We start from the raw sequence: 22523 nt of genomic DNA on the forward strand, positions 1-22523 counted from the left end.
TCCCTTCCTTTACTAAGTTTCCTCTTTTTGAGCTCAGTCATCTGCATCACTTTCATTTGTAATCTATCCATGTATTCTTAGGTATGTTATGTAACACAGATTGACAAATACAGGAAAGGCTGTATTGATGGGGGAACATACAAGCATGAACTCAAAATATATCTTCGTCTAGGAATAATTCAATATAATTTGTGTGATTATGTTTCTTCGTTTTATATTGTCTAGTCCAAGGTAGTTAAAACCTTGCCTCCTTCACCCATGAAAAAAAACGTAATTTTTAGACAGTGGACATTGAAGAATTACCTAATGCTTTTTTGGTTAATGTTTACCCTGCTCCCTGCTTTTCATGCCTTATAGCTATAACACAACCCTATACTCTATATAATTATGTAGCCCTCCCTTTAGTTAGGTTCTATTTTTTTAATTTTTTTTTTCAAATACAATAACATGTCTAGCCTAATACCAGCAAATTATTACCTTTAGTTTTTTTTCATAATTTTGTTATCACTCAGATAAATTTGAAATGAAAATTATCTCTTGCCATTTACTTGATTTCCACGTTGGGAAAAAAAAAATCTGAGAACCTTTGAACATCTGGCTGCACCCCTCCCCCTGCCACACTTGTTGCACCTTACCCCCCTCGATTCTTACGCGTTACGAATATTTGAACGGCCCCATGATAAAATTAATGGTTCTGATCATGGGAAGGTTCTATCTAATGATCCATAATAAGGCAATAAAGCTTTGTAGGTACGTAGGGATTATTCGGCTGGAATCCAGTTATAATTAATACGCGATGCCAAGTGCGGTGACCAAGGAGATAAAGGCAAACACACGTATAGTCTCACGCTTGATAGCAATTATCCTCTTTTATAATAAACGCAGTTTTCCTCATGCTTGCAGAGCGTGACGTTGCTTTCTCGGCAAAGGACGTACGTGTACGTTGCAGTGATGCGCGGGTGCTATAATTCTGGAGGAAATATCGGCACTGCTGAACTGCAGCAGACATGAGGGTACGAGTGAGGGTCAGGGAAGGCAATTTTGAACCAGTTTTATTTGCTAGAGTGAGAACATTATTTTGCTGCTTTTTTGGAATTTTCACCCCATAGACCTTTGTCCATTATAATTCCTTGAGTGAAAATTTATATTCCTAGACCGTCAAGATGCTACATAAGTTAATAAAAAGAAATTTCTTGTTTTGTTTATTATTATGAGGTATAAAAAAATGAAGTCACTTAGGCCTACCTTTTCCTTTTCGTTTTGCGGGCCTTTTTACTTTTTTTTTTTCTTAGTACAAGTGAATACCTTCAGAAAACTAAAGTATCCCATCAAATGAAAAGAAAAGTTCAGACAGCTTTCGATCGTAGCCTACGTGCAGGCATGTGGTTATGCCGGTTAATTTCAACTTTACAATTTTCTGTACGAATCAATTAATTTACTGGAAAAAAATATATACCGCGTCAGAGAAAATGAGAAATAATGTACTGAAACGATGAAAAATTCCTGAACCACAGCAGCTATATAGGTGAGATGGATTTTTTTTTCAATCTCATATAAGGGAAAGCAAGGCAGGTTAAACTCGGAGATACTGTTCTTATATATAATTAATTTTCCCAGGTTCACTCTGGTACGTTTTTTTTTTTTTTAATCGTTGTGGTAATCGAGAAAAAAATACAGAGTAGACACTTGTAGGTTAATTGTTACTTTATAAAGGCCAAACACTTGCAGGTTGTTACTTTATAACACTTGCAGGTTGTTACTTTATAACACTTGCAGGTTGTTAATATTACTTCATATATAAATGCCAAACACCTGCAGGTTGTCCAGCCAGTCCCGCCGGTGGTTTTTAACGTTTCGGCGCCCAAGTTCACACATTTGACAAGACTTTCGTAGGAGTTTTGAGCATTCCCAGGGGTAGTTTTATGACTCTGGTGGCAGTTTAACCCTTCTTCTGTACTATTAACCTAAAAGAACACTCATTATGACCTGGCTGATCTCCTTTTTGGCCTTTGGAAATAGTTGATGTAAGAGGCGGACCGGATGCTAGACAGCGTGGAGGAAGTGACACTCCTGCCGTAAACAACAAACAGACGGGAGGGGGCGCGGCGTGACCTGGTAGGTGGCCGTAGCAGTGTATTGTGGCAAGATTAAGTAGGAAAATATATTGTAAGATCTGTGATGTACTTGCAATCACATGTACGGTAAGCAGTGCCCGTGATTGCAGCTTCCGAGCTCACTACAGGTAACAAAAGTAGAGTTGGGGGTGACCTCGGTTCTCATCTCCGCCAGTCTCTCGAGGCCGTGGCATGTAAGAATCCATTACTCCAGGGCACGTACCACATGTGCCACCTGGGTTACCACAGTTTACCTCCCCCAGGTATGAGTGATAATGGCATTCATTTTATTGGTTAATATGTATTTAAGGTATTTATTTCGGACAATTTACAGTTTCTCCCAACCAACGATTTTCTTACGTGGTTCATGTTTTCTGGTGATAAATGTAGTGAATTGCATGATTTTGAACCTCATTTCCGTCGCTAATGTCTACTTTTCGAGTTATACCTCTTTTCAATTTATGCCTATCCCCTATACCCTCTACGATCTTGGGGGACCTGTGGGAACACAGGGTTTTTGAGTTGGGGTGCATGAACATCGAATTTTAGCTGTGATGAATTGTGAAGCTTGGCTGCTGGAGTCCCTTAGGATGCATTGGACTACTCTGCCATCTGTGGCCACACATGTTGGCACAGACACTTTTTGGCTATTTTCACCTTACCTTATGGAACCTTACAGAGTTACTGGACGCAGGCCAAAACTAGGCCTCTATGTCAGATCATTGTCACTGTCTAAACTAATACTCAGGTGGTGTGCCGGGATGGTTACCAATTTTTCTTCAAAATTATATTTAATTTGTTGATTACACCAAAACTTACCTAAATGTTTCTCAAATGGCATCATGCTCACAGCCTCTACTACATCATTGGGAAGGCTATTCCAGACATCCACGACTCTTGAATTAAAGAACATTTGCCTTTTCTGCATCCTGGACCTCATTTTGCATAGCTTCAAGTTGTTTCCCATGTCAGCTCTGTCTCTCTCAAGATGAATGTTCACATCCTCATCATATTTACCTTTGAGGATTTTATATACCTCAATCATATCTCCCCTTTGCCTTCTGTAAACCACTGTTGGTATCTCCAATCGTTTCATTCGTTCTGGATATGTGAGGTTCTTGAATCCTTGTAATAACTTGGATGCTCTTCTCAAGACATTTTCCACTATTATATCTTTCTTGTAGGGGGACCATACCGACTGAGCATAGGCTTACTCAAGATGAGGTCTTACCATAGTCTTGAAGAGACATCTAAATGTAGGTACATCAAGAGCAGTAAATGTACGACGTATCATACCCATTATTTGATTGGCCTTATTAACTTTTTCAGATATGTGGGCTTCGAATGTCAAAAGCCCATCAGTCAAAATTCCCAGATCCTTCTCTCTTGTAACTTTCTTAACCTCTGTTCTATCTGATCCCTCTTCTCTGATGTAGTATACTGTCTCCTCTGGTGCTTGGTGACTGCTGTGTATCTTGAGATGACTACACTTATCAGGATGAAATGGAAGCAGATTTTTCTCCGATCACTTCAAAAGATTCCTGAGGTCCACTTGCAATGCTAACTGGTCCTGATGTGAGTCAGTCCTTCTTAAAACCTTGGTGTTATCCGCAAATAAGAAAATACTTGACTTGACGGTCATAGGTAGGTCATTGATGAACAGGACGAAGAGGACTGGTCTCAGCACACTGCCCTGTGGAACTCCACTTACTACACTCTTCCAACTAGAATATGTTCCTCCAATATGGACTTTCTGTCAGTCAAGAAACTTGCAATCCACTGATATATATCACCTGTTATGCCATAACGTGTTAGTTTCTTCAGGATATTTTTTTTTCTTTTTTTCTTAGCCAGCAGCAGGTACTTCCCCTCCTTCCATAGCATTTCCTCACCAATCACACTTGCCTAGGGCAGGTTACTGCCTTCAGGAACACAGGCTTCTGTTTGGTGGGAGGGAGGGAGTATTATTAGGGTTTCCATAAAGCGCAAGATACCCGGTGTTGCCAGCTCCTCCCTATTTGAACATTTTACAGAGTGCACACACCTTCGGAACAAGGCATAATAGCCCGTACATACCCAGTAATACAGGCCGATGGTGCATCAGTGGGTTAGACCCCTGTCCCTTTAAACGGCCAAAAGTAGGTGACAGAGTAGAGAGACAACATTTTTTAAATTTCTTGGATATTTTTGGATAATTTTAGCATGCAAATATGCAGGAATTGCTGAGGGGGTAAAATACTGATTTTTCACCTATGCGTGACCATAGCGGTACCTTAAGTTTAGGGTATCATCAAACTCATGATAGGCGGGAACTTATGGTATAAATCAACAAAGAATGACCTCACTTTGTTGTATAGGGTAGGCGGTGGCTGAGTGGTTAGCGTGTGGGCCCTGCATTCATCGCGTTCTGGACGACGCTGGTTTGAATCCACCGCTACCACCTGGGATTTTTCAGTCACTACCAAGTGGCCTAAGACTACCCACATGCTGTCCTGAAGACCACCCATTAACCCAGAGTCTAGAAGAGCTGTCCAAGTCTTTCAAGAATGAGCTCCTGGGGGCAGCATGAGCCAAGAAAAGATGGCACCACTATAAACACTTGCCTGCACTAAGACGGACTCAGGCCGACCACAGGCCACTCAAGAAAGCCTATTGGTGCTACAGGCTTCAACGTAAAAAAAAAAAAGAAAAAAAAAAGTCATTAGTAAGGAAGCTTGTACAAATTTTCTGAGTCAGGACCTAGAGTAACTGTTTGGAGTTTTGTTAGGTTAAGTTTAGGATACCTTCAAACACATGATAGGCAGCACCTTAAGGTATAAATCAACAAAGAATGATCTCACTTTGTTATATAGAAAATCTCATTAGTAAGGAAGCATTATTATTCAAGCATATATGAATTTTCTTGAGTCAATACCTATAGTGACTGTTTGGGTTTTTGTTAGGTTAGGTTAGGTTAAGTTCAGGGTGTATTCAAACACATGGGCAGGAACTTATGGTATAAATCAACAAAGAATGACCTCACTTCTTTTCCACAGATCATAATGGTGCGAGTACGACTATTGCTGTATGTGGGTGCGGCATTCATTTTCATCCTCATTATGGCTGCTTTTACACCAGAGTCCTTTAATCTCAATACGTTACTGCACCCTGTTCCCCGTTCCCCCCCTCTCAAGGAAACTTTTATCGAAGGTATGTTTGACAGGACCTGAATAACTATGTTTATGTGGGTCACACCAGAGAGTCTGACAGAATAGAGCTCACCATTTGGCAACAGTTTTCACAGTATCATTCCATTTAGCTCCATTTAGTTGCATTTTAGTTCCATTTAGTTGCAGCACATAACACTGATATATTTTTCTCACTTGGAAAAAGAATTCAGAGAGATTACTATTATCAACACATCACAATTTACTGATAATTTATTGAAAAATCAATGACACAGCTACCTACTTCATGAAGTCAAGATAAAGAGCTTAGTGGCAAAGGAATGAAAGAACTGTTTCCATAGAGTGATTATTGGTTTTGACAGACTCGATGGAATGGAATTACACTGCTTCCTGACTGATTCTTATAATTATTCAAAAAGTAGGACATTAGATTGATATCTCATTTTGCTGCTTGTTATTCAGTCAGTGTCAATGTTGAAGTATGCAGGGATATTATACAGAGTAATTAATAAATAACCATATTCTTACTTTTTGTCTCAGCTTCATCTGTTTACCATTATTTTCTTTGTCATGCATTTTATTAAGGCTTGTGTGATTGTATTTTGTATTGAAAATATTTGAGATAGGTGAAAACACTAAGAGGCCATCATCGAACTATTCGTAGGTAAAAAGAAAAATTTATAACTGCGTGTGGACTTAGTGCTCATCTCCGTCCCAATGGCCCTCGTGCCTATTGTGAGTGAGAATCCATTATGCTGGGACATAGGGCAGGCTTAACATTCAGGTTGCCACAATTTGCTTTCCCCAGGTTACCACAATTTGCTTTCCCCAGGTTACCATAACTACCTACTGACTAACTAGCCCAATTGGGAGCATGAATTTGTGGGTGGGTTGCATGCAGACTGCCTAGGCTGGGATTCAAATCCAGGCTCATGGATTTGTAGCTAGGCATGCTAACCACTACACCATGGAGGTGAACAAATCAGAAAAACAAAAGAAAAGAAGGATCTGGAAGTGTGATCCAGGATACTTTATCACCCAAGAGTTACAAATATAATTGCTAGAGAGACCAATAGGGTGTTGGCATATAAGAGTGACATTTCACTACATGGACAAAGAGATAATGATGAAATAAATGTTGGCATTGATCCACCCCAGATTAGAATGTGTGGCAGAAGTAAGGTTGTCAAATAAAATGCAACATAAACAAGATCAAGAGAGTACAAAGAGCAGAAACCAAGATGGTTCCATGCTTGACATATTTAACATATAAGGACAGATTGACAAACTGTGGGCTACCATCCTGAAGAGAAAGAAAAGAGAGAGATGTTTGCAGTATTGAGGCCAATCAAGGGAATTACCCAATAGATGCATTGGATGGTGGCTCAGTCTGGACACACACACACACACACACACACACACACACCAGAAGGACCGGGGTTTGATTCCCCGGCCGGGTGAAGATAAGTTGGGTTTATCTTCTTTCATGTGTAGCCCCTTTTCACCTAGCAGTGAGTAGGTACGCGACGTAAGGCGAGGAGTTGTGACCTCGTTGTCGCTGTGTGTTGTGTGTGAGTGGTCTCAGTCCTACCCAAAGATTGGTACCATGAGCTCTGTGCTCTTCCGTAGGGGACCGGCTGGCTGTCTCGAGAGAGACCCGCAGCAGACCAAGAAGTGAATTACACACACACACAGAGCACAGAGCACATTCCGCTAAACAAATATGTATGTCACAGGCAGATATATACACTCACTGCACTGTTTTAACACCAACCTATTCCCACTCTCTGTGTCCTAGCTGGATTGTACATAATTTTTATCTCTTTATTTTTAAGAGTTCAATAGAGAAGACATCAAAGCTGACAACCCCATAGTGGTGCGGGCACTGAAGGAGCGTTTCCTTGTCCCTCCATCACACTTGCCATACAATCTCTCTCAGCCAGAAGAGGAAAATCCTTCCATGGGTCAGGCCCAAAGAATTGATTATATTCTTAAAGGGAAGGTAAGCAACCTTATTTTTAAGCAGAGGGGTATACAGTAGAATTATGAACACTAAACAGTAAAAAGCTTTCATGATATGGAGAGTTTCATCATTATTTATTCAGTTGTCATGCACTGCTTAATGTCAACATCTTTTGGGGGGGAAATAGGTCATTACACAACCCAAACATAACGTGACTGCCATAGTATGTACAGCAGTCACATAACTCACACAAAAGGGAACGTATGCAGAATATGTATATATATATATATATATATATATATATATATATATATATATATATATATATATATATATATATATATATATATATATATATATATATATATATATACACATACATACATATATACATACATATCAGTGCTGGGCACTTCCACTAATTAGTCTGCAAATCTGCAATAGCAGAAGTTCCATTTCACTTGTGGATTTGCATTTGCGACAAAAAGGTCGCTAATTTGCGGATTAGCGTTTGCGGTATTACTTCCATGAAACTCCGCTAACACGTCAGTGCTGGGCACTTCCATCAATTAGTCCGCAAATCTGCAATATCGGAAGTTCCATTTCATTTGCAGATTAGCATTTACAGTATTACTTCCGCTAACCTCCGCTAACACATGGAGGAGCCAACTTGGTTTAGCCTGGACAGCCTCAATCTGATAGATACTTCAAATATTAAAATAAAAACTGATTAATTTAAAAAAAAATTTATTTGTTTTGTTTTCCACTTTTTACAAAAAATATATTCACATAAACCTCTCAGGGGATCTTATTATAAACATCATAATAAGTATTTTGAAGGAGACGGCATATGAATATGGATTTACTTGTGACAGTCACAATGATGAACTTCCTTTGGTCCTTCTCATTAATATTAAGTTTAAAATAGATGCTTATCAGATTATTACAAATTAAATAGTATGATTACCAATCATCCATACTTGAAGTAGCAGTAGCATATGTATGATCAATGCCTAGCTATGGCATTACATCACGAATAGAGTGAAAAGAGATACGAGAACTATTGATAATATAATTTTTGTTTGCGGTTTGCGTTTGCAGTGTCAAGTTTTGTGGCAGAAGACTGCAAATATTGTATAGCTACTTGCGATAGCAGATTTGTGATTGCGATTTAAACTAAATCTCAAAATTTGCGGAATTGTGATTGCAAAAGTTATGGAATAAGTTAACGGATTTGTGATAGCGGAAGTTCAAATTCGTTAGCGATGCCCAGCTCAGATGTATATATATATATATATATATATATATATATATATATATATATATATATATATATATATATATATATATATATATATATATATATATATATATATCTTGTAACATTACCCTGTATTTTTACAGCGCAATGGTTTCTACATTGAGTGCGGTGCCCTTGATGGTGAGATTCGCTCAAATACACTTTTCTTTGAGCGGCAAAGAGGCTGGAAAGGACTCCTCATTGAAGCTGATCCCAAAAATTATGACAAAATGGTCCAGAAGCACAGGAAGGCCTACATGTCCCCCACCTGTCTGTCTCCCACCCCCACCCCACCATGGTTTGTGTCTTTTACTGAACTCTTGCAAAGAAATGAAAGAGTTTTAGAACTGGAAATCTACTTTGAATTCTTTATGCTTGTTAACCCCATTTACCTTAGCTTTCACAGACTTAGTTATTTATACTGTTATTTGTACTCCTATGTTTTACCTATTGTACTGTGATGATTAATAATGATAATAATAATAATAGTAGTAGTAACAGTGGCGTAGTATGGCCTGGGCTTCCGGGACTATAGCCCCGAATATTTTATGAATAGCCCCGGATCTCTCTCTCTCTCTCTGTTTTTTTTTTTTTTTTTTTTTTTCAGAATAGCCCCAGCCAGGCCAATACAAAATGTTAATTCTTGTTAAACTGTTAGTACTAGAAATTGGATTTCATAGATCTCATACGGAGGTCATACGGTTTGTTCCTGTCCGGTTCACGTTCCTATCACGTATTCACAGCCACTCGCCAGTCGGCCATCAGTCAGACAGTGGTGCCAGGTGCAATCCAAGGTGCGTATCCCGGCCCACGCACACGTGTGAGCAAGAGAGCTTGATGATTGGTAGTAGCGAGCAAGACCAGAGTCTGAGGCTATGGATATAAATAGCTTTTTTCAAAAGGAAAGGGGACCAAGGCAAGAGCAGGCAGAGGAAGAGTTCCTTCCGGATGTTGCTGTAACTGCAGATGAGTCATGAAGGGAGACTGCCACTGCCTTTACATTGTCTGTTAGCTTAGGTTGGTGAAGCAGAGGGCTCTTTAGCCAGCTAGCATGTAACCATAGTCTAGCTGAGGGGTTCTCAAATGTTTTTGTCACACAAGGCATACTAACTCTTTGAAAAAATATGGTAGTTATGTATACTGTAATGATGGGAAATGTGCACACTGCACTGAATTGCTCCAGCATTCAGCAGTTCGAAGTGGAACGAGAGACCATAATTTTTCTGATTTCCAAAGGATCCAGTTATTATTTAACGAATTTCAAGAGGTAATTCATTGGCATTTTGCTGTAGACAAAAACCTGTGGTCATTATATAGTTACGTGACAATTACGCGAGATCGAACTTCGTTGATATAAAAATAAGTTAAAAGCATAACAGTAAAAGAAGCTTGTAGTGTGTCTTTAACCCTGTATTAAATAAACTTGCAGGCTGCAGTAAATGATGACATGGCAGGAGTAAAAACCATCATCTAAATATATAAAATGTAGTAGTAGAGTAGTAGACTGCATGAGATGAAACCTGACAGGCCGCATTATTTACCTAGGCTATGACAATGGGATAAACAATACGTCTATTGTAAGGTTAAAGGCTGAAAGTTTTTATTTTTTATTTTTATTTTTTTTAGGTGAGTAGAGCAAAAAACTAAATTGATCGTTCTGTTGCCGCTGGAGTGTGAACAGTTATTATTTCTTCAGACTTAATTTGTGGCTACCATTAATATTAATATTATTTACTAAATAAATTGCTTAATCTTCCTATTAAAAAAAAGGGATATTATATTGAACGTATTGGCAGTCTAATTTTCAGACATGGACAATTTTTTTTCCAGGCATAAAACAAGAGAGTTAAGTGTAAGAGTGCTGAGTTGTAGTTTTCAATCCTTGGTATCATAATAAAGTTAATAAAAAAACTAGATGAATTTGTGAAAAATGGTGGTTTCTTATTGCTAATTACTTGATGCTCACTTACTCAGATGTCCCTTATTTTACAATAGTACATTGTAAAAATGGCCGATTCCTTTTCATCAGTTTTTAGTGCCTTATTCTCTGCAGCAAACATACCTGAGAGAATAAATTTTAATTTGAAGTTGTCTGTACAGTACATTTATATGTATGATACGTCAGTCTTAAGTGTTTAAATGTGCTTATGCTTTACTATCATTTGATAATGACCTTGAAAGTTTTATTATGATACACCATATTATTAGTGTTACTGCTAAACACAATAACACATAAATTGGCCCTAATGTATGTTAGAGAGGCCTCAGAATTACCCAAAAAATTCCGCACTTCTCTCGCCTCTAACCACCCAACATTTTGGGCTGGGCTAAGCCCCCAATGTTTCAGTGTCCTAAATACTCCCCTGAGAAGTAGTAATGGTAATAATGATAATAGTAATAATAATACAGTGGTCTCACTTTCAACACAGACATTGTGTCAGAGATCATATTGCTTTGGACAAAAGTAGAGTTGGACAAGCAAAAGAACCCACAGTAAAAATTTTATTTTGGTGGAGAATTTCTGAAAAATAAGCTCGACCCTCAATTTCCCGGATATTGGATTTTCCAAGCAAAATCTGGGGTCCGCCAATTGTTGGACATATGCTTGCTTAAGTCTGGGAACTGAAATAGAATCCAGGTGAAAAAAATCTGGGATTCTGCTAAGTCTGGCTGTTGCCAGACATATGTCCAGCCAAGCTTGTCTGCAACACTTGCTAGGTGGCTGTGTGCTGTGGTGGCGGGAGGCAACATGCCTCCACAATGGGTTCACTAATTTCATCAGCTGTGAATTCATGTTCAAGGTTGTTAAATTCCTTGAAATTATTTGCTGTTTGTGTATTGGTATTATAATCTTTTAAGTTGTTGCTCATTGGACCATTTTAAATGCGCTACAATAATCTTTTTAAAATACTTGTCCAAAAAATACCATGTTGAGCATGAAATGCCCTGGACAGACACATGTTGGATGCAAACCCAATGAATAATATTAATGATAATAATAATTATAATAATAATAATAATAATAATAATAATAATAATAATAAAAATATTGATAGTAGTAATGATAATGTTAATAATAATTGTTATTATTATTATTATTATTGTTATTATGATTATTATTGATATAATTATTTTTATGATAATAATAACCATAATAATAATTAGGCAAGGTGATGGTACAGTAATGACCAGCCAGCCTGTCCCTTAAGCTCTATCCCCTTTCTGGAGTCTTTGCTGAGTGTCTGAGTAGTTTTGCTGCCTTCGATTGAAAGAATTACCTAAACAATTAAATAACAATATATTAATGATATTCAACATGTTTGATTCATGTAAAATGATTGCTGAAACCATATATACAATTATTGACTGCTACTTTTCAAGGCAGAAGGTAAGGGAGGGAATTGGGCTTTGATGACTAGTTGGCTGGCAGTGCCATGGTAGGTGGAGCTTGGTCCTAGTAAGGATGGGCATATGCTAATTCCTGTATCCACAGGTGATGTTTCAGCAGCAAGAGAACCAGGGACACATTGTGGGGAAGCCCGAGGAAGCTGCTGCTGGGTTGGATTCGAAAACAGTGGTGGAGGTGCAGTGTTTCCCTCTTTTCTCATTCTTAATTGCCCTCAACATCACAACACTGGACTACTTCAGCTTAGATGTGGAAGGGGCTGAGTTTACTGTGCTCAAAACTATTCCTTGGGACAAAGTTGATATTAAGGTATGGAATTTGTCTCGGATTATTTTATTTATTTTAATAATCAATATCATGCATATACATTGGTTGCATTTATCTATCTATTTATCCATCTCTTTTATGTTTAGAGAAACAGAGCAAGAGCTTGACAAAAGCTATTTAAATTCCTGCAACATATTGTTCCCATAAACCAAGGTAGAAGTTGCCGCTATGTGTGAGCTAATTTAGTTCTATCTATTTGCCTATGTTTCTTTATGATTTGTACCATTCTTCTTTCACAGACACTCTCAGTCGAGTTCATTCATGACCCTGAAGGCAAGGATGTCATTGAAGAGTACATGAAGAACAAAGGTTACTATGTCCACTCCGAGGTGCGTCACTTTGACTGGTTAGCAAATGACTTCATCTTTGTCAGAAATGACCTGCAGCCAACTTTAACATAATACTCAATACTCAGCTTAGAATATTTTTACCACAATGCTTAGCTTTTAGGTATTATCATTGATGAGTGTGTATGAATCTCATTATTGATATTGACAAGTGAGTTGCCATTATAAGGCTCCAATATCTCCTGTACTTACACCCTGCAGTTTATGTTTTCTTGCCAACTCACCTTTAACATGTATTCCTGTGTCTTTAAGCATTCTTTATTCAAGTGATTAAAGCATCTTTTCAGAAAAGGATCATTATTTCAGCCACAGCAGCATTCCTCTAGAGTCACTGAAATTGAGTCACAATAAAAGCACATAGAACCACACACACACCATGACCATTGTGAGAAACACACTCTGCATTCTCTCCACTCACTCCTTAAATGGATCATCATCAAATGCAAACTCTGCCACAGAGGCAAATTAAAGCTTGAAATTTTTAAATGACAGAAAAATAAAGCTGCAGAGATGTAGGCAGGAGAAAAGCTGATGCAAGTCTTTTCAATTTATTAAATTAGATATCTAGATACTCCTTACTGATACTGATGTGTTCTCTGGACTCATCAAGTAAGTGCATGAATGAATAAGTGAGGGACTGATGAATGGAGTGAGGGGGACTGTTACAGGTCTTCGTGGTAGGAAAGGAGATTTAGCTCTGTCAAGCATTCACCTTTGACAAACCTCATTCATTCCAGAGTGTGTACCATTCATAATTATTTTTATTTTTGCCATTTTTATGCCACTCACAATCAGTCAGGCACCACGTCATACCATATCCATGATTGTTTTTCATCTTTCATAAATATTTTGATAAAATTCACATCATTCATAACCCTCTTCATGATGGCTAGATTGTTTCAAACAATTTACAATTGTGTATGTCTTATACAGTTGCATCTGTATATATACTGTGACCTTCAGAAGATATTATAATTGTATTTTAATTTTATATTAATCCTATTCCATTACTGTGTATAATGTAGTACATTTCAAGTTTCAAAGAATGTCACATAACAATAATAACAAGATTTTCATTTAAAGTTATTTTGGAGGAAGGTGTAGTAACTGTGTTATATTAGGTAGTTAATCAATGTTTTAACTAATATTTAGATAATTTATATTGTGTCAATAGTATTTGAGTGTAAAGCATAGAAATTAGTATTCCCTACAAATATGTTTCTTTCTTGCTTTCTTCCACTGGAATATTTGTGTAGTGGTGTGTAGAAAATACATTTTTTTATTTTTGAGATCCTTACATACTTTTCAGCAACTATGTATTAGCTGCACATGGCCTCGGTGCTCACCTCCCCCTCATTGGCCTTTGACCCTGGGATGGGTAAAAAACCATTACCCTGGGACACAGGGCAAATGTGGCATCTGAGTTACCTTCCTCAACTTTTCCCCAGATACCCATTTATTGACTAATGAAAGGGAGGATGAAAAGCTGGGTAAGCTGGATGCTGACTGCCCCAGGTGGGAATCAAACTGCCCGCATATTAGAGGCTAGGCATGACAACCAGTAGACCATGAAGGCACTTGTACAGTATAGCCCATATGCATTAGCATTCTTTGATTCAGAATTGCAAATAAGTCAACAAGGCAAAAGATCTTTTATTTTTAAATTTTTAGAAACTGCATGAAAATAATCATAAATTGCTCTTCAGTCAGCAAAGTACCATCTTTTAGAGATTCAAACTCAGTAGGGCAGCATGTCGTTGTTATACACAAGGAAAGTTTGAAGAAGTACTCTAGTTGACACATGCCTCATTCAGATGAATGGACTTCATGCTATCTGGCATATACTACAATACAATGTCTTGCATTTCAAGGAGCACGCTGTTATGCTCAGAACTTTAGATGTGAATGACGAGACACAACCTGAAGGCCTCAGTTGGCTCTAGGTGGTGTTTATAAGTATTTATGTATACAGTCATTTGTATTTTCATGTCCATGTTACATTCTGGAAATATGCTGCACAAACTGGATGCTACATTCTGTGGTTTTGGGGTTCCAGAGAAGTGATCAAGAAGGATTACCAAATGATTCCGGTTTTGTTTTAGTTTTCAATAACTTTGACATTTTCTTTTTTGCCAAATTTTCACAGAATAAACATGAATTATAAAGGAATTGCAGTAATATGATACAGTTGAGCACCCATAGAAGTGAAAATGAAAGTGATTAATGCTGCTCACCTCTGCCCATGCTCCATATCCTCTGTTTCCATGTACCAGCTGACCAACTGCTGGTTGTTATGTTCATTACCTGCTTTATATTTTCATTACTTAATTTTCATAGAAAGAAACGGGCATTAATAAGTAATTTGCAGTAAAATGATGCATTTCAGTGTCCAGCATTAAAAATTAAAGTGGCAGACGCTGCTCACCACCGCCTACACTCTTTCATTAAGGGAAATGATCATGAGCCCCAAAATACTTTGTTACTGACTATAAGGCTCATTCTGTGCTTCGATTACACCCAATACCTGTATGCAAGCATGGAATTTTTTTTTTTTTTTTTTTTTTTTTTTTTTTTTTTTTTTTTTTGAGGGTGTGAGGCTAATCCCCTAAGTCAGCTATTCAGCTAAGTTGACAAGGTTTCTGCCCCAGTTTTGCCAACTTAAAGAGGTTTTATTGTATTACGTACTTCTAATGATATTAGGTGGATGATATTCTTGATATAAGATAGTACATTATTTTGGTAAAGCTATAATCTCTATGTGTGTGTGTGTGTGTGTTTTACTGATTACTGTTTCTTTTTAAGACTTGTTAATGTTGTTTACATGCAAGTGTGAGTGTATTCTCACAGACCTAAATTCTGCCTAATTTGCTGGCCAGAGTGTCTCCAGGAAAACCTGAGGTTTGAACATAGAAGCACCAAATGACAATGCCATTGCAACCATTAGATGACACACACACAGACCATATAGGAGTGGGGCAGGGAAGAATGGGAGAATGGAGTGGAAGTAGGTGTTATGGTTTGCTCTGACTGTGAAAACATTAGATGGGCACGATAATCTGATAACTTTAATACAATAGTTTTGGTTTCAGCCCCACTCTCCCACCACTATATAATTCATGTGAGACATCTCCAAATTTAAAAAGTTACTGTTATTTGGTGCTTCGAATGTTTGAACCTCAGGTTTTCCAGTCACACTTGGGCTGAGAGGGATGTAAAACTTTTCTCCACAAGTGTACATGTGTGTGTGTGTGTGTGTTCTTATATGTAGATTAATATTTATTTTCATGGTTTGAGGGTTACTGTATTTGATTACTTTGTAGACAGTTACACATTTCACTTTGGAAAATACTGCCTAACCTCTGAACTGGAAAGAGGTATGGAGACAATATAATAGAACCTCCAAATAATTTCCCAGTCTTCCTCGTTTGTATCAGAGTGAGCAATGAAGGTACATCAGATTAGTTGTCATTATGTTTAATGTGTTTCTTCACAAAGTGCAAACCTGAAGTTCAGTTATCCTACCTTTAGGAGTTCTATCAATAAAGTATGTTGCTTGTTGTGTCAGCAGGGTTTGCCTTTGTGATTAGTATTCATAGTGCATTCTGTGTCTCATTACTTTATGCAATGTTAGCTTTAAATAAGAGAAAGCCTTGAATCTGAATACAAGACACACCAAAGGTTTTGAAAGTAATATGGTCATTATCAGTTTAAAAACACTGATCACATTGAATCTTATTTTCACAATTTGTCTACAAATACCAGAATATCACCATGAAACATATTTTTTGGCTCTATTGTGCTGCCATTGAAAAGATATTGTATTTATACATTTTTGGTATCCATATTAGAATTTATGAATATGGAGAAAGCTGTGCTGACCTACATTATCATTCAGCAATGTTTTCTTTTGCTTAGGTTCACACAAAATTTCATGGAGACTGATATATAAATTATGCCTATTGTTTATTATGGTCATGCTATATATTAATCAAAGGATATTATGTATTTATTCATTAATATTTAGTATATTTAAGAAACATGTCCTACAGAAAAAGTTCTTAGGCTGCTGTGAAATTTATATGTCAAGAACTCATGTTCAGACATCACTTGTTGATGTCAGGTCACACATATATATTTTATACACAAGCAAGGGACCATGCACATTATATGAAATATGTATGTGCCATTGTTTATCACACCGAGCAAGTACCATGCACCTTTAACAAAACATTTACTTTTGTTTTTAACACAAGCACATTTGATACACCTTTTATGAAACTTATATCTTTGTATTTTACCTGAGATTAAGTACCATACCCTGTTTACCAAACATGTATGCACCTTTAATTTTGACACACGAGCAAGTACCATACATCTATGAAACATGTAGTACCTTTTTATTTTACAGGACAAATTACCATACACTATTAATGAAATATTATTGAAGGACGGACAAATTCTCCTCAAAGCTCCAATTGTATTGAATGCTCTCTTTGCTGTTAAGAAGCTGTGAATATTGCCACTCATGGCAAAAAGATGATTCCCTGGCTACTCCTTGTGGGTATTTACTCACCTTTCGTAACTGCTCCAGATTAATTCCCAGTGTTTCAGAACACTGATGAGTAGCAAAGGTGATTTTCTCAAATGTATGAAAATGCTCATAAAGAGATGAAGTTAAAGCACAACAGTGTCACAAACTTGGTAATTAAGATAAACTGATTTCCATAAATCAGAGCTTGAGTAATCCTAATTTTACAGAATATCCATTTTAAAATGACTGAAGGTGTAAATTCAAGAAAATTAATATCTCCATTGCAGGGGCATACCCAGAGCTGTAAAAGTGGGGGATCTTTTTCCACTAAATGTGGACCTTTGTAACCATTTGAAGAGGGGTGAGTGGTGAGTGAAGCAAGCCAGATCAGCTGGGGGTTCGGAGTTTTGAAAAATTGACATTTCTGGGTGCATTTTCCTGATGTCAAAATGAAAAATGTTCTTGAGCTTCGTTTACATGCCTGCAAATAACTCTTATACTCAGTGCAGAAATGTTATAGGATTTCATTCACAAATTTGAAGACAAATGTCGCATAGAATTTTTGCTTTATAATGCTTAAGACTTCCTTTGCTAAATTCCCTAATTATTTCATGAATATCTTGCCAAAGACTGCATCAATGACAAATCCAAGGTAAAAACATAGTACTTTCATTTTTAATTGCTACATTTTCAAATTCTCATTTGGCAAAAGATGTAAACTAATAAATATTTATTAAAAGCCAACAGGGTTGGACCATGGCTTACCAGTATAGATAACCTAGGTAGCCTTTGAAAGGATACCATTTCATATTTTCACTTCCTTGTATGATCTTGATGTGAGGAATAAACTGGTCATGTTGCAGGTGGCTGCTGCTAGGACACATGAAGGATCTCTTTATTATGTCCAGGTATATGTCTCAGAAATATTGTATGTACAGATTGTTGTGCATATTTATCAGTATAAGCAATAACCACATTTATATAGAGATTATTCTTGTGCCATTTGTAAGGTACTAGAGAAACCCTCCAGTGCATTGGGAGCACTTTAAAATTTTACAAAGACTTTTAAAAATAATTTATAATAAAACGCTACAAGCATCTCCTTGTATTTTTTTGTCCATGATATTAGTATGGCATCAGCAAAACTCTTGCAAATTAAGGTTGTGTCAGCAAAAGTAGGTAACTGGGGAAGGTAATGTATCTTGAAATGTATGCTGGGAGGAGGAGGGTGTAATTCTATATGGTGAAGTGGTTAGCATGCCTAGCTACAACTCTTGAGGGCCTTGGTTTGAAGCCCAGCCCAGGTCAGTACGCAGCCCACCCCGCTGCTCATCCTTTCGGGCTGGGTACCTGGGGATCTTGGGATAGTAAACTGTGGTAACCTGAATGTAACTCTGGCCCTGTGGTAATGAGTTATTTCCTGCAATAGGCTCTAGGGCACCGAGGCCTTTTGCAGCTTTATCATATGCCCCATCTCTCCCTTTACTCACAACCATCCCTGCAGTCTTGGAAGGGCATTATCAGTAAATCGGAAGAATCGCATAAGTTTCCATTACCTCATCACTTTACGTCAGTCGCCACTCTCTGCCGTAACACCCGTCACCACCTCCTCCCCTACCACACCCTATGCCCTGACTCTCCAATAACAGGTCTTACTGGATAACCAGAAAAATGTATATCGATAGTATACTGGGAGTGTGGCATAACACACTACAGAGCTCCATGTGTGTGCGTGTGTGTGTGTGTGTGTGTGTGTTGTGTACTCCATATATGTGTGTGGCTAGGATTCGCAGAAATCCAGTCAGAAAAGTGAAGCCACTGTCTGGCAGCGCCACCCTCCCAAAATTCGTAGTTGTGATCAAAAAGATTTCCCCAGCGAGTGAACTGTTTGTAACGCCGCCCATTGCACCTCTCCCCTCTCCTCCCTTCCCTCTCATCCTCTCCCTTCCCCTCCTTCCCTCCCTACCCTTCTCCCTTCCACTCCCTCCTCTCTTGCGTTCTCCCTTCCCCTGTTTTCCTTCTCCCCTTTCCTCTCTCTCCTCTTCCCTCTCTCTCCTCTTCCCTCTCCCTCCTACCCTCCTTTTCTGCTTTCCCTTCCTTCTCCAACCTCCTCCTGCCTCCCTTCTCGATCGTTCACTTCCTTCAATCTTATTTACTCCTTTCCATCTCTTTTACCTCTTCTCTTCCCCTCTTTTCCATTCACCCCTCCATTCCTCTCTCATTCGGCCTCCTTTCCCCTCCCGCTTCCCCTGAGGCATATAGGTATATAGCATGTTCCCTCCCTTTTTCCCTCTTCGTCTCCTTCAGCTCTCCACTGGCTCGTGCTCACCGCACTCCGATCTTGCATACCTACGTGATGTGCCGCAGGTCAGGAGAGCAGTGATGATTCAACCACTAAAAAAACACATCATAAGAAAAAAATAAAGCAGCAGTGCACTTTTGTTGATCTCCAAATGTTCCTTCATCATTTGGTTCTTTAGTTTGTTAATATCAAACCCGTAGCTATTCTCAGTTTTTAGCTGTAGATGATGGAACTCAAGCTTCATCCGAACCATCTTCACCTGTGATGATGCTTCGTTCAGAAAGGGGGAATGGTTTGACTTGGATTGAATTGGATTGGCTTAGAAACAAAAAAATATTAATTCTAAGACAATTATTTAAGTACAAAAACAGCCTCAATATTTCTAGATAAAGGTAAAACAAATAAATATCCTGAATTTTGGAACATGCGACCCTCTCTCTCACATGTACACTAATTGAATATATGTCAACCAAATTAACCTCTTCATAATTGTTCCAACGCATATATTGCTAATTAAACTGATGTTAATTTAAATAAAAGGAAACTTGGCTGTCCGAATCATCACGAATTTATAAGAAAAAAAAATGACTGATTGCAATCTACTTCCAGCACGAGAGTAGCTTTCCGCGTTTTACGGCAGTATCTTTAATTGTCATACATTAATTAACTGTTTCACCATCATAATGCAAAGTTCGCCACCTGCCTCCTGCCGTATTCATGAAGTGATTGATAGCTTATGATACACCCTTAAAATACTACAAAGGAGGTGCTGTTCAGGTGCATAAAAACAAGAAATTTTCCTTGCATCGATAAATAGTTGTCGAAGAAGTCGTAGTTGTCCCGCGTGGTCCGAGTCGCCAAAGTTTCACATATTCACGTAAAATCTCGCGACACTCTCTACTCTCTCCACTTTCTCTCTTTCCTTTCTTCATCTCATCATTCTTTTTTCTCTCTCTCCCTCATCCTCCTTTTCGTTACCATCCACCTCTCTCTCTCTCTCTCTCTCTCTCTCTCTCTCTCTCTCTCTCTCTCTCTCTCTCTCTCTCTCTCTCTCTCTCTCCACAGGCCTCATCTTTTCCCCTTTTTCTCCTCCCTCGTCACTTCAACCCCACCCCCTTCATCACCTCACTCTCCCTCCTCCCCTCGGCCCCTCTCTGCAGCCCCCTTCGTCGAATGGCTTCCCTTCTAGCTCCTGATCGTGTTTTGATGTTCCTTCGCTTACTCGTTGCCCCAACCTCCCTTGCCTTGAGCGCTCCCCTCCCCACTGAAGCGTTCATTTCCCTCCTTGTTACTTTTGCCTTAATCGTCTCCCTCCCCTTAAGTGTCCATTCCCTTGCCTTTCTCCCCTTGACAAAATCGCCCCCTCCTCTTTCCCTCCATCTCCTTCGCAATTCTGTACTTCCTGACAAGCTTCTACCTTCGTCCTTCCTCTCCCTGCTTCAACCCTTTACATCCCTGTCTGTATAGCGAATTATTCTTCCTCGTTCATCCTTTCTTTCCTGTCCCTTTCTCCTCCCTATCGCAGTCCTCATTTTGCAGACAAGCCCCCCCCCCCCCCCCCACTCTCTCTCTCTCTCTCTCTCTCTCTCTCTCTCTCTCTCTCTCTCTCTCTCTCTCTCTCTCTCTCTCTCTCTCTCTCTCTCTCTCTTATTTTTCTTCCTCTTGCCTTGAGTGTTTCCTTTCCCGTCTAGCACGTTCTCTTATCTCATATTTTTACCTTTTTGTATCCTCATATCAAACCAAATTCCATCTCTCCATCAGAGTTCTCACCTATATAACCCCTTATTTTCCCTTCCCATCAGTCCCCATCCTTCAGACAACCTTCTTTCCTTCTACTCTTCCTTCCCTTGCCTTTACCCTTCATCACGTACTGTACGTCTCCATCCCCAGACAAGGCATTTTCCCTTTCCTTCCTACCACAATAATTAAGGCTCTCCCCCTCTCTCTTCTTCCCTGGCCTTATATATTTCTCTCCTTATCACAGATCTCATCCCATACACAACCCTTGCCTCCTTTACCCTTTCCCTCGATCTCAATGTTATCTTCCCCTCCTCTCTCCCTTTTTATCTGCCTCCCTCCCTCCCTCTCTCCCCGGTCACAATGTTCCCCTTTAATGGCCTCATTCTCCTCTTCTCTTCCTTGCGTCGTTGTCAGGCTCCTTTTTCAAGTCTCTCTCGTGGTTTCGCGTTTTTTCCCTTCCATCTATTTCAAATGCATGGACTGGAGATTGCTCTCCCCTCCCTCTCTCTCCTTCCTCTGTCGTTATTCCCTCCCTCGTCCTCCCCCCTCTCTGCCCTCCAGGGTCTTCTTGTCTCCCTGTTTGTCGCTGTGCTGGGACGCTTTTCGCTCAGCTCTTCATTTTTTCTTTAATTTCCAGCGGAGTCTGCGTCGCCGCCTTCCCAGGACACCATCCACCGATTGACTCGTCCTCTAGCTCTTTTGCACCTCCAGGCAGTGAGACGAGGCGGGCTTTATGATTTATTTTTTAACTAGACTTGATGCTGGAGTCTGGATTTGCTGTAGTTTGGAGTATTTACTTGAAGAGAGAGAGAGAGAGAGAGAGAGAGAGAGAGAGAGAGAGAGAGAGAGAGAGAGAGAGAGAGAGATTGTGCAAAGATACACTCAATGTCATGATCGGCCTCCATAATACATACATTACAATAGAAGGAAAACAAACAAACATCCACACAACTGTATAGGCAACCATGCATAGATATAATAATGCTGGTTTCTAAAGCAAATCACTTTGTTTATGAATGAATGTTTAACTACAGCTGTAATGCAACCACGTGAGGCTACTCGTATAGGCCTACTGCATTTGTGTTTCTCGTTTCTGCAACTTAAATTTCCTCTTGATTTGCGTGTGTATGATTCTCTGTGCCTACAAGTTCAGCATCCCTTAATTATGTTTTTTGTTTCTACTAGCCTACACGTTTTTCAGTGTCTACACGTGAAGTTTCCCTTATGTTTGTGTTTCTATCCTACGTTTTTTTTCAGTGTCTACGCGTGAAGCTTTCTCGTTTATTCCGGTTTCTGCATGTCAGGCCCAACGTTACCAGATTGTCG

General features: G+C 38.9%; 1 protein-coding gene across 1 annotated transcript; it reads left to right on the forward strand.

Moving 5' to 3' along the window:
• The first annotated feature begins 1847 nt into the window (after positions 1-1847).
• On the forward strand, positions 1848-18255 carry LOC127001581 (protein Star-like). The gene is made up of 6 exons (XM_050866366.1): positions 1848-2115; positions 5150-5303; positions 7117-7283; positions 8649-8846; positions 12038-12259; positions 12517-18255. The coding sequence occupies exons 2-6, from the start codon at positions 5156-5158 to the stop codon at positions 12676-12678; spliced, it is 897 nt and encodes a 298-aa protein (XP_050722323.1). The 5' UTR covers positions 1848-2115; positions 5150-5155; the 3' UTR covers positions 12679-18255.
• Positions 18256-22523: the final 4268 nt, after the last annotated feature.

The sequence above is a fragment of the Eriocheir sinensis genome, chromosome 21, assembly GCF_024679095.1.
Source record: "Eriocheir sinensis breed Jianghai 21 chromosome 21, ASM2467909v1, whole genome shotgun sequence".
In the NCBI taxonomy this organism is placed as follows: domain Eukaryota; kingdom Metazoa; phylum Arthropoda; class Malacostraca; order Decapoda; family Varunidae; genus Eriocheir; species Eriocheir sinensis.